At 41.6% G+C, this 17,065-nt stretch overlaps 1 protein-coding gene across 1 annotated transcript; it reads left to right on the top strand.

Moving 5' to 3' along the window:
• The first annotated feature begins 6,130 nt into the window (after positions 1–6,130).
• On the top strand, positions 6,131–10,651 carry LOC104067973 (beta-microseminoprotein). The gene is made up of 4 exons (XM_054071785.1): positions 6,131–6,267; positions 7,562–7,670; positions 8,908–9,013; positions 9,711–10,651. The coding sequence occupies exons 1-4, from the start codon at positions 6,265–6,267 to the stop codon at positions 9,838–9,840; spliced, it is 348 nt and encodes a 115-aa protein (XP_053927760.1). The 5' UTR covers positions 6,131–6,264; the 3' UTR covers positions 9,841–10,651.
• Positions 10,652–17,065: the final 6,414 nt, after the last annotated feature.

Genomic DNA, 17,065 nt, shown 5'->3' with positions numbered 1-17,065 from the left:
GTGACTGAAATAAAAAAGAGGCTTTGGATCTCATGCTTAATATTTTCTTTAAGGCTATGGGACTGGGAAAAAACAGCACACTTCACAAATGTGGTTAGCATATCCTTCCAGAAGTTATCTGGAAGAGGGGGAATATATTTGTGGGTGAGGAAGCCCATCTTGCACTGCAAGGGCACCTCCTCCTCCACATGTGTTTGAAGCAGAATCTGAACAACCCAGCACAAAAAAGATCTGACACTGAAGAAACGAGAAAATGAATTCCAGTGAGTTTATCTGGCCAAGGAAATGTAGAGAGAACTGACCTAGAGGCTCCGGAGAACAGAAAGCCTAGAGGCTTCACTGAGACCCAGAAATTCCTTCCAAATGTTCTAAAAGAGAGCTCTTCTAGCTTTAACATGCAATTGGATTGGGTTTTCTGTTGTCAAACTAGCTGGCATTACTGAAACTACTTTTTTCCCCCTAAATAAGACTATTTCAGCAATGAAGCTCAGGAATCTTGTCTGTCTTTTGCAATAAACCGATAAGCCTGTACACTGAGAGGGAACATGCTTAACAGCATTGCTGCAGGTAATGTTTTTTCTTTTTTCCTTTGCATTCATGAGATAATCCAGCTGCAGGAAAGCAGGATGCTACAAGTTTGCAGATGACACTAAGCTGGGAGGAAGTGTCGATCTGCTGGAGGGTAGGGAGGCTCTGCAAAGGGATCTAAACAGGCTGGACTGCTGGGCCGAGACCAATGGGATGAGGTTTAACAAGGCCAAAGGCCGGGTCCTGCACTTGGGGCACAACAACCCTATGCAGTGCTACAGACTGGGGGAAGAGTGGCTGGAGAGCTGCACGGAAGAGAAGGACCTGGGGGTGCTGGTTGACAGCTGACTGAACATGAGCCACCAGTGTGCCCAGGTGGCCAATAATGCCAATGGCATCTTGGCTTGTATCAGAAATGGGGTCACCAGCAGGTCCAGGGAGGTAATTCTGCCTCTGTACTCGGCACTGGTGAGACCGCACCTTGAATACTGTGTTCAGTTCTGGACCCCTCACCACAAGAAGGATGTTGAGGCTCTGGAGCGTGTCCAGAGAAGAGCAACAAAGCTCGTGAAGGAGCTGGAGAACAAGTCTTATGAGGAGCGGCTGAGAGAGCTGGGGTTGTTTAGCCTGGAGAAGAGGAGGCTGAGGGGAGACCTTATTGCTCTCTACAACTACCTGAAAGGAGGTTGTGGAGAGGAGGGAGCTGGCCTCTTCTCCCAAGTGACAGAGGACAGGACAAGAGGGAATGGCCTGAAGCTCCGTCAGGGGAGGTTCAGGTTGGATATCAGAAAAAAATTCTTCACAGTAAGAGTCATTGGGTACTGGAACAGGCTGCCCAGGGAGGTGGTCGAGTCACCTTCCCTGGAGGTGTTTAAGGAACGGGTGGATGAAGTGCTTGGGGACATGGTTTAGGGAGTGTTGGGAATGGTTGGACTCGATGATCCAATGGGTCCTTTCCAACCTTGTGATTCTGTGATTCTGTGATCACTTACCCTCTGGTTTTAATCCTTTACATTAGTTGGACACCATCAAATATGAGAGAAACATGTAGGACAGAAACATAGAGAGGTACCAGTTCAGTTTTCCATCCTTCACAGCAAGCAAACTAGTTGATCACTAGTTGAATTTCAGTAACATCTTCAAAAATCCCAAAACAACCTCTCCATACCTGAAGAATTTTTGTGTTTCATTTGCTTGGTAAAACATAAAAGAATAAATTTTTGCCATTTTTATATTCTCTCCTTCAGGAAACAGCAGACAGACTACATAAAAGCTCCTTAGAAACAATACGTTGTTATTCTGATAAGTCCAGATTTCAGATTCTGAAGATTTCATAGCACTCAATCTATTGATATTCACATGACTGCAGAGCCATGGCGATACTATATACCCATTCAAGCTGCAAGCTATTTCACATTTGATAGAATAGCAAAAATAAAATGCCAGCTGTCACTTATGAAAAAAAAATACATAAAGTCTCTTAAATGTTCTACCGTTTCAGATGCTCTGATTCCTGTTTGCTTTCTCAAGGGGGGTAAAGCAATCCTCCAGGCACAATTATGCTCTCAGTAACTGTTAAAATGCTTTCAAGAAGTAGTTCCAGATATTATGGTTTTTTTACAGCTGTGTTTCCCGGGCTTTCCTCTTGACACCACTGTGCACTGCATACTGTTATTATGAGCTAAACAGTCCAAGCACAACCCTGGTGAAACCCGCCAGAGGAAAGAGCCACAACAGCCCTCTTGATGTTGTGTTCTAGTTGCTGCACATCAGGAACAGACAGGAAGGGTGTAGGACAAAAAATAGGAGGAAGCAGGATTTTATACATTACAATGGAAAAGAGTAGAGAAGAAAAAAAAAATGATCCCAACAGATAAGATATCACATGGATTTCACTGTGGCTGCCCTCCCCGTCCTAGTTTCTTTCGAGTCTGTGCAGCAATAATATCCAATCACTGTGTTCTATCTTCATGACATCAGTGACTAACAAGTTCGGAAAAATGAAAACAAGCTCATGCTCTGTAAATAGAGCTGCAATACAGTGTCGGTGAGGTTTACACAGAATTAACCGAGCTTTACCAAAAAAAAGACCAGAGGTCACTGGATTAAGCAACTGACAGTACAAACCTGAAGCTAAACCTTCTTTCATTTTGTGCATGCATGTGCAGGTTGTGTTAAAGAAGCATAAATTTGGTACCACCTGGAGGACCAAAAGGGTGCCTCCAATGCCAGTGCAGCCAGAGCTGAGTCCACTATTGCACCATGAAAGTTCCAAAAAGCCAGAGACAGTGGTGGCAAGAACTACAGCAATACTTCCACCAGCCACCTCTCCCACAGCTAATTCCTCAAGTCACACCTCCACCAAAAAGTCTTCACTTTTTCATAGACTTTTGGTCTTCATTTATTTAATCAGCTGCAGGGTCAGAACAACAAGCTGTGTTTAGGATCACTGTATTTTTTCATTTTGGGGATAAAATTTTCTGTCATTTTCTGTTTCCTGAAGATTTCTAAGCCTTTTAGCGGCTTGAGCTAAAAATGAGAAGTGTAGGAAATTTGCATTTCCCATAAATACGAGTTATCTTTTTGGCTAACTCTGTCACTCCTATCCATTTTGTTCTACTGCTTCTGGTCTTGTCCTTGCTGCACAGGTATCTGTGGCTATTTCCCTCAGTGCTACCCACACTGCAGCGGTGGAAGTTTCCTCCTTGCAAACACAGCTTGGCATTTGCAGCTGGTTCTTTAGACCTTCTTGTCTGACTTTATGTCCCTTGCTTAGCATTGATTCTTCACCTTGCGATCATGACCTGACAGAAAATGCATTTATGTCTTAGGAAGAGGGATCTTTGCTTTCCCACAGAACTAAACTAGGAAAAAAATGGGAGTGTTTCTCATTCCACTGAAGTTGCATTGAATTAAAGCTGAAATTTTGCCCAGGGATGGGGACTCTCCTACTTACGGAAGGAGACACATCTGTTCAGACCAGGGGAGGAATGACATTGTTGTCTACAGCTTGAGCCCCCCAGCTGGAATTAAGACCTCAATTCGGGTTTCTGCTCTGCCACATGTTACATAGCACAAGTTACTCATAATCTGTACCTCTGGCCTGTAAAATTAATACAATTATTTGCTTACTCCTATGTCAGGAGAGATACGAGGGCATAGGCTTTAAGGTTGGTGGATAAATGAACCTCAGAGTCAACAAAAATGTTCCCATCAAGATAAAATTTCCTTCAACCACATGTACAATATGTTTCTGTGTCAACAGTGCACTCTGTTATTTAGTACTGTTTACTTGTCCTTTTCCTTAAAGTGGTTGTCCTTTCTCACATGCAAAGGTGGCAGACTGTTTAACAACTGCAAAACCAATAGCATTGTTGTTCTAAGGTCAAGACGAATTTATTTGCAAAACTGTGTTTACTTATGTTCTGTGAGTGTATGTGCCTTATGCTTCCTCTTGCTTTGCCCCTCTCGATGGCAGTGGTGGTCAGAGTCTACGGGTTTTGATGGCTATGCATTAACTTATAATCTATAGGAAGTCTCGCACTTATTCTCTCCTGCAGAAAGATGAACCTTCTCAAAAATAAGAGCAGTGCTAAAAGGCTGGTTAAGAAACAAGGTTCCTTGGCTGCTTTCATTCTAGTACATCCCTCTAGCTTTAGTTATTCAGACAGTAATGTTTTTCATAGGTTTAGGCAGTTTCTTAGGCATCAGTGCTCTGAAGTCATGTTGTATTTCTCTCTGTTGATTGCCTAGCACTGAAAGATAGTGCATAATGCAAAATTATCTGCCTTGCCTTTTTTCTATCTTTGTTGTCCTCAGTGAGTCGTAACCAGAAACCTCAGGTGAAGAATGACTAAGTAAAATAATGAGGTAAATCTTCAAGAAAGTCCCCAGGATCTTTTACCACCTTAGGATATTCTGTTCAACAGCACAAATGAAAAATGGACACAGAATTGGGCAGAGCACTTAGCACTTATTCTTAGGGGGTTTTAATAAGTAATAAACTGGCTGGAAAGACAACATGGTTGTCATGAAGGGACCTCTGGAGCCTGTCTAGTCCAAACCCCACCCTACTAAAGCAGGTTCACCTACAGCAGGTTGCACAGAAACATCTAGGTGTTTTTTTAATATCTGAAGACAGAGGGAGACTCCACAACCTCCCTGGGCAGCCTGTTCCAGTGCTCCACCACCCTCACAGTAAAGAAGTTTTTCCTGGTGCTGAGGTGGGACTTCCTGTGCTCCAGTTTGTACCCATTACCCCTTGTCCTCTCACTGGGCACTGTTGAGAAGAATATGAGCCCATTCTTTTGACACTTGCCCTTCAGGTATTCATAAGCATTGAGAAGATCCCCTCTCAGTCTTCTCTTCTTCAGGCTAAACAGATCCAGGTCTCCCTGCCTCTCCTCATAAGAGAGAGGCTCCAGTCCCCTAAGCATCCTTGTAGCCTTCTGCTGGACTCTGTACAGTAGTTCTTTGTCCATCTTGACCTGGACAGCCCAGAACTGGACAGAATACTGCAGATGGAGCCTCACTAGAGCAGAGTAGAGGGAGGAGAACCACCCTTGGCCTTCTAGCCATGCTTTTCTTAATGCATCCCAGGATACCATTGGCCTTCTTAGCCATGGGGGCACATTGCTGGCTCATCAACAACTTGTTGTCCTTCTCTGCAAAGCTGTTTTCCAGCTGGTCAACCCCAAACCTATATTGGTGCATGGCATTATTCCTCTCTTGGTGCAGGACTCCATACTCGCCTTTGCTGAACTTCCATAGGTTCCTCTCTGTCCAACTATTTAGCCTGTCCGGGTCTTGCTGCATGGCAGCACAGCCTTCTGGTACATCAGCCACTTCTCCACAATGGATAGTGCAGATATTGTAAACTGTGCAGACCTGGTGATGAGGGGAAGACTGCTTCACCTACCAGGGCTACATAGTTAGAAATATTTGAATCAGCTAGATGAAAGCTAAGCAAAAAGGCACTGTACTTGACTCCACTGCTGTCAGATTACTGTTCTAAGCACTTAGAAAGTAGTCTGCCCTGACACGTTCAGCTTTGCAGAAAAGGGACCATTCTTCCCTGGCTACAAGGATTAAAAAAGAAAATGTATGCTGCCTATTTTTTTTACAGAAAACCTGAGTTTTCTGCATGACAGAAAATTGAAAAAGGAAGAAAATAGTTATCTAGAACCCTCCCTAAGGGCCAACAGAGGTCAGCCACTCTCCACACAAAACCTACTTTACCATGTAACCCTTTCAATCATCACTCCCCCTTCTGTAAGAACCTTCTTTCATCTTGAGCTGATGAGCAAGAAAGCTGAATGTTTTTCAAAGTTCCTTTCTTTTAAAAACTAGATGGTTCAAATTAAGTATGCAAATTTGTTTGAAAATGACAGCCACGATATCTCTAATAGGTTTCTAAGGGTAAGTGCTAAATACTCCTTCCAGGCTTGAAATTATTTTTGAAGTACCTCCCATAACTGCATTCCAGGTCTGCTGTGGCACAAAAGGCACACCTATTTCTTCAGTGCCTTTTAGAACTAAACATTCCTGTATGTAATTTGCTTATTTTAATAATATCCACCCCATGAGGTCATTTTGCAGAAACCTCATTGGAGTTATTCATGCATGTTCAGTTTGCTCAAGGACTGATATCATCAGTTCCCTCTCTATATAAGTTCTCAGAGAAGATGAGCTTCTTAGAGGCCATCTCTTTACTGGAAACCTCGTAATTCTGCAAGAATGGTGAGTCCTTACATCTTATACTGTAAAAGACCGTGGTAACTATAGATCTGAAAGAGGATCTGTTGGATTTAGCTCGGTGCTCATAGATCTAAGCAACTTTGGAAAAGTATAAATTCTGTGGGAAGTCAGGCAGATAGATATAGGCAGGTAAGAAAATATGTAATCATGTATATGTTAGGAAATGTGTAACAGAATTCTGGCTGAGGCTTTTAACTATAACCTGTTTACACTTATATGTAATGTTTGGAGATAGTCTGTTTTCTGGCATGAAGCAGCTCTGTTGTGCCTCAACCCAGAACTGGCCTTAATTTTTGTGAAAACTGGTAAACATCTAAACATTTAGTTCAACTCAAAGACACTATTTTGATTTTTACTCATTTGCAGCTCCCTTGCAGTTCTGTGGGTTTTAACCTCTCTTCTGCCAAACAAAATGTTATTCTTACCTCCTCTCATCTCTCAGGTATAACTTATTTTTATAATTCACCAGTTCTACTCTGTCCCAAACAAACATACATATATATGTATATGTCATTGTTCATTTGTGGTCTACCTTTGCTCTCTTACCAATATTTTGAGTTCAGCACAGCTAACGCCATTCCAGAGTTCTTGCACTTATCTCCTTCATATTTCAAATGAAAGCCCTTCAAACATTTCACACTAACATTGAAGTATAAGGGACTAGCTGTGGAATTTAATCTGAACTTTCAGAAAAAGCTGCTGACAAAGGTCATAGGACATAGAATTATCTGTGTTGAAAAGGACATCTGCAAGTCATTTGGTCTAATCTCATATTCAGAGCAGGGCCAAGGCTTGAGTGTTCAGCTTCAGCTGAAGTTCCTCAGCTTGTTCCCGACCTTTCAATATTAGGGTGAAACATCCAGTGGGTTTTTCAGATTCCAGTGAAGAAGATTTTGCAACTATGTCTGAGCTTAGTGACAGAGACAGTCAGTGACCAACCCTATGGAGAAAATAAGGACAAGAATAATGGATGGGGAGGGAAAAAGAATAGAACCCACTCCTTTTATAAACAGTATCTGGGTCTAGCAGCCCTGTATCAGGCAATGCTTAACAGCTTGGAAAGACAGAATTTTTGTTTTCCTCCCACACGATGTACTGCCTTTGCTTCTTCCAAATGGCTCAGTATTCCTGATTGCATGTTGAAGTGTCCGAACCGCAAAAGGCAATCATATTTTGATTTGAAACCACCATGTATTTTCCTGTTTCTAATGGTAATATTTATCAAGACATCTTAATAGTTATTTAAGTATTCATATGCATTCTGTCTTCTTTTCAGAAAACCACCTTAGCCTGCCTTCTTGTTCTTGCTGCTAGCCTGCCACTGTCCAATGCCGAATGCTTCCTTCAGCCATTGATTCCAAGACCATCTGGTGATGAGATCAAAAGTAAGAATTCAGCTGTCCTCAACTTGATAGACACCACCAAAGCACTGCCCGATTTGATTTGTCCTTTCACTGCAATTTATCACAATTTAGAAATAAGTGGAAACAGTGGAGAAAAAACACTGGGAAATGGAGGCAGGAAGGGAACAGGATATGGAGAACAGGGAATTTATAACATGCTATAAAAAAGGAAAAGTTTATCTGAGGAGCATCACACAGGCCAAATGACAAATGAATTTTGCCCGGGGAAGTAGCACACGCATAGTTTATTTACCTGCATGAAGCAATAACTCATGTTTTCACTATGGCATGCTTAGAAATACAGAGAAGGAAGGAGAAGGGCCTCTGTCTATGTGTGCATAGTCACTATAAAGTAGGAAAGAGATGGGCAAGTGTTCAGCACATTAACTGACTTATTAGTTGTTTCCCTATCCTAAGGCAAGTTTGTAAGAACAGAATGGCTGCTCTGCTTGAGTCTGGGACTGCACTTCCTGAACCCGGCTAGTCCATCAGTCTATCTATGGATGAGTGGAGCTGCAGGAGCTGCTTAAGAAAGGAACAAGCAACTATTTTACACAAAAAGGGCTGATGTGCATCAGTATGCAAAAATTAAGTACCCCCAAATAAAGCTTTTTCTGGGAAAGCTAGTGTTGCTGCTAGGAAAATGAGTGACCAAATAAACAGAAAATGTTTATAGGCAAAGACACAACACAGAACCCCCAAATCCTCCAGTCTGTCTTCTCCTCTCATAAAATCCTGCTTTCCACATCGCTTATTTAGCAAGTCAATTCTTTGACTTTCGGACAGGAACTTCATATCCAATATGTGCTTTCTTCCTGCAGATGAGGATTGAGAAAAGTTTTCCCGGTAGATTTAGTCTTGCTTTAAATGAGGAGTCAACAATAGCTGATATTAATGATGGGGGAAGTCAAAGCCTTTTCTTAATTCTGACCAGATTTGTGCCTAGTTGTCTTTCTATTGTGTGCTCCAATTCTTCTACTTAAACATGAGCTACTCCAGGCAACCTCACGCTGCTAAGAACCACAAGAAACAGAGGGAGTCAGGATACCCTTCTCCATGTAGAATAACAGCAGTTCTGCTCTGTTGAGAACTGCTGTGTTTGTTAGCTAAGGATGTTAATGTAAACAGACAACAAAGATCTTGCCCATTTTGTACAAGCAGTAGCATTGTTAGTGCAATAGGTCTAACACTGAAGGCTACCTGCACACGACATTTTCAGACTGCCATGACTCAAAAGGAGAGCTGCATGAATTCGGTTCCAGCTGGAAGACTGAGGACTGCTATGATTGCTCCTGTTCCAGAGAGGGAATTAGCTGCTGCTCCAGGTGAGTTCAGAGCAGCAATGGAGGTTTTCCTCTGCTGCCATGGTACAACACAAATGACTTACTTTCACACAAAAGCCCTTCATATCAAAAAGTTGTGCATTGACTCAACACCATCATCACTGAGCTTGCAAGAAGTTCCTCTGACAAACAGAGGTCATGTTTAATAAATGACTCTTGACAAAAAAAGGGAAAAAAAAAGAGTTAATTCTTCTTGGCCCTAAAATTTCAGGCAGTATACTGATTCAAGAAAGAACATGTAATTGCTTAAGAAATTTCTATTGCTCTTAATCCAGATCTTCCCAAAGTCACACATTGCCCTCATTTTCTCTGAAAAGCAGCTCAAGATTGCTTTTTACATTGGCCTGCCTGTAATTTTTCCTGTAGCAACACCCAACTCATGCGATCCTTGTTCCATACTGTGGCTGAAGAGAAAAAGCGATTACATTGAAGCAATAAACAAACACAAGAACATCCCTTGGGTGTAAATCAACTCAGTAAACTACAACTCTCCTCTCACTCTGCTTAAGCAGCAGACTCAGTAACGTTTGAGCTGGGAGCTTCATGTGAGCTCCCATTTCTGCTCCTGAAAACCTCTTCAGTATAGCCTTTTCATACTAAAAGTGCAGATACCATCTCAAATGGAAGGTATTTACTACTTTGTCTCATCGCCTTTTTGTTTTTCTTTTTCTAATAACAGCTTTGCAATACCATCTGACTATGATAAAGAGAAGTGTGTAAGCATTTTCAACAAGGAGACCTGCACTTATAAAGTAGTGGAGAAAGACGATAACTCAAAAGAATGCCCAGTCCATGCGTGGGTGGCCTAACAGACAAGGATTGTGTGTTTAGGGAATATTTCTATTTTTTTTAAGGGTTCTCTTACTCTCACAAATTCAAAAAAAAACCCTGAAAAATGTAGCCATTGAGTGATATGTATTCATAAACCCTAACACATAATAAAACTGTATATCCACTTAAAAAAACTCCTTTGGATTCTCTGCATTCTTCTTCCCCATGGAGAAAAAACTGGCTTGCTGCTTCCTTGAGATCAGAAACTAAAGCTGATGTTTTTAAGCATCCTCAATAGCTGCTAGTTTTAATTCTTTTCTAGACACACTTCAGTGCCAGGGACTAAGAGGTCTGACACAAAAAAACAAGACTAACTCTGTAGCTCAGGAACCAAGAGTGGGAGGGGAGAGCCATAGTTATAGAACGTGTTCCAGCCTGTCACAGTGAGACCAGCCTCGACTTGATCACTTCACTCAGTATCAGTGGATGTGTGTTCAAATATAGACATTTTCTTACCCTGGGTTGGAAAATGTCAGTGTGCAGGAGTGAAGAGCAAGTTAACAGCAAGTTTCTTGTGAAAATGAAGAAATCCATGATGGAAAGTTTCCAGTTATTGACTGAGGCTTATGGTGAAGAGATCCAAAAGATCAAGTCTGTGCTCAAAGGAACACATTTTTTTGATGGTAGAAGATATGAAACCAAAACTGTTTGAGATCTTCAACAGCCTTTCAGACTGCAGAATTGCTTTGAACTTTGGCAGCATCATGTGCTGCTGTGTGACACCTCAGAACAGAACTATTTTGAAGGTTATTGTAGTTGATTTTCTTAATCTGTTAAATAAAAAGTTACATGCACAGTCTCAGGGTTTTTTTTTGTGTTGGATCTTGTGTTCTGCTATCTGTACACAGCTGTATCATAAAGCTAAAACAAAATTAGACAAAGTGACAGAAATTTATGTGGCTTATTTTTCAATTTGAGGATGGAAACCTAAAGAATTAACATTCAAAAAAAAAAAAGGGAAAGAAATGGACATCAACTTATAAATCTTTCTGAATACTCTCATTTGTAGGACAATATCTTATTTGATGATCTTTCATCCTATATGGTTCATTGGAGCCTGCAGGCTGCAAGAGCCACCAGCTACCCAGTCTATCTCAGCACTATACTTCCATTTTACCCACAGCACAGCAGACCCAGTTCTCAACTGCATGGATTTCCATCTCCAGCTTCCTCTGGGACAGCAGACTGAAGAATGTCACTAGCTCACTGTTCCACAAACATCCGTACTTCACCCCAGTTTGTCTCTCCCCACTGGGTAGCACACAGCTCTCCCATTAGCCCTGCTAGGAAAAGGGTATTTTTGTAGAGCTGACTCTGGTCCCTCTATTCCCAGCAGTTCTTTTAAAAGCAAGGCTTTCTAGTACTGGAAAGGAGTTCTTGTTCTGAAATCGAAAGACAAAGCTTAGCCTAACATATACTTAGTCTTTTAAACCAAACACTGGAACACAAATGTAATAAATCTGATTGATGTTTTGCTATTGAGCAGTGTTTATCAGCTAAACCTTAATGGTTTTGTACTCATTCATATTTTGTTTCCTCTAAGGTTTTTGCCCCTATCTTAGAAATAAATTCCAATTTAAACAATGAGAAACAAAATAAGTGCGTATCTTGCATTACACGTATGGAAGAACAGAAATTTGCAATTCCTGTTTTGCTTCGTGCGAAATTTAAAAAATTAGATAAATTCAGTTGATGAGAATTTTGCTTATTCATTTTGCACATAGTTAACTTGTCTGTTGGTAGGTAGGAATGTTTGCCCTGGCAATTTTTGAAAGTCTGAAAGTTTCTGTTCAAATCTATTGTTATGTCCATGTTTCCTTGGGCCAAGTTTTGGTTTATATTAGGGCAAACTGATTTGCTTTATAATAGCTGTTTACACAAAACTCCATAATAGGCATGTCCTACGCTCAATTTAAAACACTCAGCAAGACTAGATTATTTTAAGTCTCCTTACCACCCCACAAAATTCAGTTTACACATTTAATGTCTTTCAACATGTAAGTCTCAACCACTGACTAATGCTTTTTACACTTCTCCAGGGCTTCAATGCTTTTGTGCAATCAATAATCTAAGGAGATCTCTATTATGGAGCCCTGATAATTTGCAGTCTTTTGCCACCATGAGATCATAACCTCCTTCAAAATATCCCAGTATTTTCTCCACTAATTCCAGAGTTTCTTTTTACATTGCTGCCCTGCCATGCCAATAATTGGGCAAAGCTACAGAAAAGGAAACAAGCAGTTCTATTTAACCGCTAACTATAGTGGCTCAGAGTCTCTGAAAGAGCTGATTTCCTAAGCTGTGTAATGTAGAAGTCACTCCAGTCTGCTCTAGGAAGGTCAGGCTAGCTGGACTAGGATGAAATCCCAACTTGGGACTGTATAGCTCCCCTAACATGCTATATTAAGCCAAGTTACAGTCTCATTAGAGCACAATAGCTCCCTGAGGCACTTTGCCTTCCCTTTTCAGTTCCAAGTTTTGTACCTACTTGACCTCTCCCAAGAGCACTGTCTGTTAATGTCCCCATGTCCTGCTCAAGGAAAGCTTGGAAAGCACAGGAAGCTTTCCTGGGGGCTTCAAGAGCTTACTTTATTGGTGCACTCTCCTGCTCTTGCCCTTCTCTTGGACAAAGGATACTGTGTCCTGGGCACCAGAGATGATAGCCAAGGAAAGGTGAATGGTGGTCTATCTTGGTGAGGCATTAAGTCAAAATTCTTTATAGTCCTGAAGTTATAGAATGGATTACATAACAAAATACTTTTTTTTTTTTTTTCCAGCTCAGCTGTTTGTTCCTATTTGTACTATTTGGCTGTGTAGGGCAAATTTTTGAACATGTTCATTCAAAATATAGAACATTGTATAATATGCTGCTAACACTGGAGAACAGAAGGGTTAGATAATGTTACAGAGTTGATCTCTTATTGCGAATCCTGGCAGAGGCATTTGTGAGCATAACACACAGAAATTTAGTATCTAGTTCGGCAACGTGGCTGGCCTCAGGCCTGTGCTTTTAAGATATAATTTCTGTTGAGTTGCCAATATTCCTCATTATCATCTCGTTCACTTTCTTCCAGGTATCTGTTCTGAAAAGGGGACCCTTACATGTCTTTTCAGAGAGAAGAGGTTTGAAAGTTAGAACAACCTAAATTGTATCAGAAATGGAGAGTGGAATGCCAGTATTCTTTGCTTGGTTCTCACTGCCAGCTAAGAATTTCAAAGTCGACCTAAGTTTTTCAGCAAGCCTAGGGGGAAATATCAGGAGCTAGACTGAACGCATTGGTCTGAGTACAGCCAGGTACATTAGTACAGCTTATTCACCTACAGGTTTGAGAGCTGGAAATGTCTGTTTCTGCTGCTGAGGCTTTTGTCTGTGTTGTTTTTTCCTCTCCCATGATTTCTCTACAGTCACTAGATGGCATCCCTGTTCTGTGACAGGCCACCTGGGCTGGAAGGCAAAGACGAACAAGTCAGAGCTATAAAGAACACAAAAACATAGATCCTGATTCAGCTGCCGAACTTGAGCTCCATTCCCATTTAGTAAGAATATAAGCAACATTTTAAAAGTGTCTTTAATCTGTTAGTACAGAGAGAAACCACCAAGGAGATGTCGTGGGTAGGACTGAATAGTTTTAAGAGTTTTTTGAATTACCTCTGATACAGGAGAATAAAAACTTAGCACTTGCACTACTTCAGAATTTCATTCAGGGAACAGATGTGTTAGCACCTCTGATTGTTAACAAAGAGCAAAATCAGGAGCCTGGCCCTTGCAGCCCTGTAGTGAGAGTTGAGTCAGATGTGACGGCTTGTGAAATCTTAACTAAGGATGAAAGGGAAAGTCTAGTACCAATTCTGAAATAGATAATCTAGTTCTTATTAAAAAAAACCAAAAAAACCAAACCACAAACCACTGCTGAGGTCAATTCTGTTTGGGAAGAGAAGTCACATCATAAGCTTTCTTAACAGCAGAAACAGTGATAAGACTGATCTCATGCTTTAAAGCCTGTGTTAACCAACCTTTCTTACAGACCTCTCAAACTGCATTTACTACATCAGTTTCTGGGTATGTTGCCCTTTTCCCCTGCATTTTTCTTGCCCTCCAAGAATGGAGAAGGCAGATGCCAGAAAGTAACTTCCTATTCCTTTGAAAAAAGAAATAAAATTTTTGTGCGGTTGATAGAGGCTTTCGACAGTCCGTGCCAGTAACCATCCCTAACGTCAGCTTTACAAATTCATTGTTATGCATTGTATTAGTGCAGCACCTCTTGACTTTGAAGGTTATAAACTCCATTTGCTAACCCTTCCTCTGCTCAGGTCTTAAGGTTACAGTCTTGCTAAAGATTTTGCTCTAAGCAGATTCCTTCTGCATCCCTGTCCCCTGAGACGTCCAATCAAGTTCCTTGGAGGCACTACTATCTGGAGTCAAGATGAAAACAGAGAATCAGACTTCATCTGCTCCACAGCAGCTCAGAGCTAATAAAGCCACAAACAAACACAAGTGGCAGAATACATTACTGACAATTCAAGAGGTGCACATGTAACCAGATACTGCCACACTTCTCCTCCAGTACTGATTTGAGAGGATACCAGGAAAGAATTCTGTTGGCTGCCTTGACATTAGAGCACAATCACAACATGAATTGCCATGTTTTATTGGTCAGATACACATGTTTGTAAGGACATGGTTGTACTCGGGATACACAGACAAGACCCGCACTCTGTCTGCAGGAGGCAAAACAAGAGATGCTGGTTTTAGGGTAAGGCTTGCTCGCTAGAGCTGCTACCAGACTCCTATGACTTCGTAACATCAGGTAGCTCTGGGGTGCTTGAGAAAGGGTCAATATGCATTGGTTCAAAGGTGCTGTTGCCAGGTCTGAATAAAACCAAATCCACCATGGCAAGAAGATGAGGACGGCAGCTTTGGTTGCTTAAAGAACAGTCTAAAAAAGTCATATCATTATTGTCCAAGACAGGAAAGTTGATAAATACAAAAGCATTGAGAGTTGTGAAACTAATGGATAGTGTTAAGATATTTTAGTCTTCTGCACTTTCAGGAAATTAACTGTCAAAATAGCTCATTGCCTAGCACCAATGCTCATAGTAGAGACTAGACTTAAGAGTAACTCTTCTCCCACAGAGTTTGTCTGGCGTGACAAAGCCTCACACAGGAGCAGCTTGAGAGGGGAAATTAAGGCTGATAGCACCAGTTTAAAAAAGAGCTCTTGAAAGCGCAGCTATTTTAAGAGTACTTTATGGTGATGCCAGTATAGTCATTTGGTGCATGTGGAGCAAGTCATGTGCAAAAGGTTAAGGAAACACTTCAGCTCTGAAATGCTGAGGAGAGTCATGGACATCTTCTCAGAGATGCCACTACTGGTTCTCACAGAAAAGTTTAGAGCCAGCATGCAGTTGACTCCACTTTCACCTATAGGCACCAAGCCCTACTCCCAGCCCCCTGGAAGAACAGCAGCACTTCAGAGGTTTGGGTTGCTCTCATCTCTGGGGTAGGAGAAGCAAGATGCAGAGGTTTGTGAGCAGTTACTGCTACCCCCACTCTCTATTGGAATGTCCTTGAGAAGTAGAGCAGGACCCTCTTCTGGATGAAGGTAAGCAGTAGCAGTGGTCACCTACCAACAGGCCTGCACTGCTGAAGGAAGGCAGAGCTCTTGCTCACTAGGCCGAGGAGAGGGGAAAAAACCCAAACACTCTTAAAGCTGTTTTTCTCTCCCCTCTGTGCTTTGATATCGCTGGCATGTGCAAGCTTTCCATGACAAACCTAGCCTAGAATTAATCTCTTATATGGTCAAACTAGATTACACCAAAGGTAGTAATAGATGCAATAGCTATGTTCTTAAAGTACTCTGTCCCCCATTTAACAGCAAGATAGACACTGCAATTCCAGCCTAGCAGAATGCAGTTCATCCATCCCTGAGAGTGATCTAGTGGCACTGTCATTTAACTATGGCCTTTAACTCTCTCTTCATGTCACGCCAGCTGAGGCATGCACGTGTGCCTGTTTTAGCTGGAGATATCCATATTTTGCAGTGTGTTCTCCAGGAGAGGGGAAGGAAGGAGCAGACAGATGTAATGAGAGCAGCATAGTCAACAAAGGAAGAAGGAGCTGTTCTGGACTCAGACTCAGGGTTTATGCAAGGTTTTAGCCATTCCTGCTAAAGGCAAGTGTGACCCCAGGATCTAAATAGGCTTACATATCAACACCAAAGCTACCTCTTCCCAGTACTAGCGAAAGCAACAGTTATCACTCTTCAGGAGAGTGGAGTTGTTACACTGTCTTTGTATTTTGTCATTTTGATGAACAACTTAAAGAAAAGCATGGTCTTCTGCATAAGCCACAATTGGAGAATGCAATTTTTGCTTCAAAGGGAGAGTGCTCTGAGACACACCTAAGCTGAACCAAGCAATCAATTTTCAATCTTGAAACTTTCAAGATTTCAAAGTTTCAATCTTGAAACTTTGCTGCAGAGTGAAGACAGTACCACCCACCACAAGTGGTGGTGACACTGATGCTGCTGTGCTTGTGATAAGTAGCAAACTGTATTTTCACTGACAAGAGCAAGGTGACACAGGTGGTGCTTTTGAATAAAATAACAAATTTCATGAAGTCCATTTGATTTCCCAAAAGCTGCACAGACTTGAATGAAGATAAAGGTCCTACCTAATGGCTCAAGCCCACGATTTCAGCTAAAAACAGAGACAATCCAGAAGGAACATCAATTTCCCTTATGAGCTTCTCTAAAACAGATTGAAATGAACCATTTAGATATCTGGTTGAATTTGCTTATCTGCTTTAACCCAGTTGTGAAGCTCATCATAGTGTTTAGTGATTAAGCTGTGCGTTGATGCAGTTTTTAATCAGGAAAAAAACAAGGTGAAGCAACAGATTACCACAAGACCACGTGAACAACTTTTACTCAAATTATGGAATTACGTTCAGAGCACTGGTGACCTGGAGCCACCATCCAGGCATGCCTTTGGTTCAAGGAAAGACCACAGCCCAGACCTTCCAACTACAGGCATCTCCTCAGAAGACTCAAAATCCTTCAAATTGGCAAAAGCTTCCAATGGCAGAATTACCTCCTCAGCTTGGCACAGTGTCACTATTTTAGTCATGCCACTACATTATTTGACCAGTTTAATTTGGCAGCTTTCCTGACAGACACAGGAGCCAGAGAAACAGTGCTAGGG

This window comes from Cuculus canorus, chromosome 7, assembly GCF_017976375.1.
Source record: "Cuculus canorus isolate bCucCan1 chromosome 7, bCucCan1.pri, whole genome shotgun sequence".
Classification (NCBI taxonomy): domain Eukaryota; kingdom Metazoa; phylum Chordata; class Aves; order Cuculiformes; family Cuculidae; genus Cuculus; species Cuculus canorus.
The sequence above is the reverse complement of the archived record's forward strand: the minus strand, read 5'-3'. Positions and strand labels throughout refer to the sequence as shown.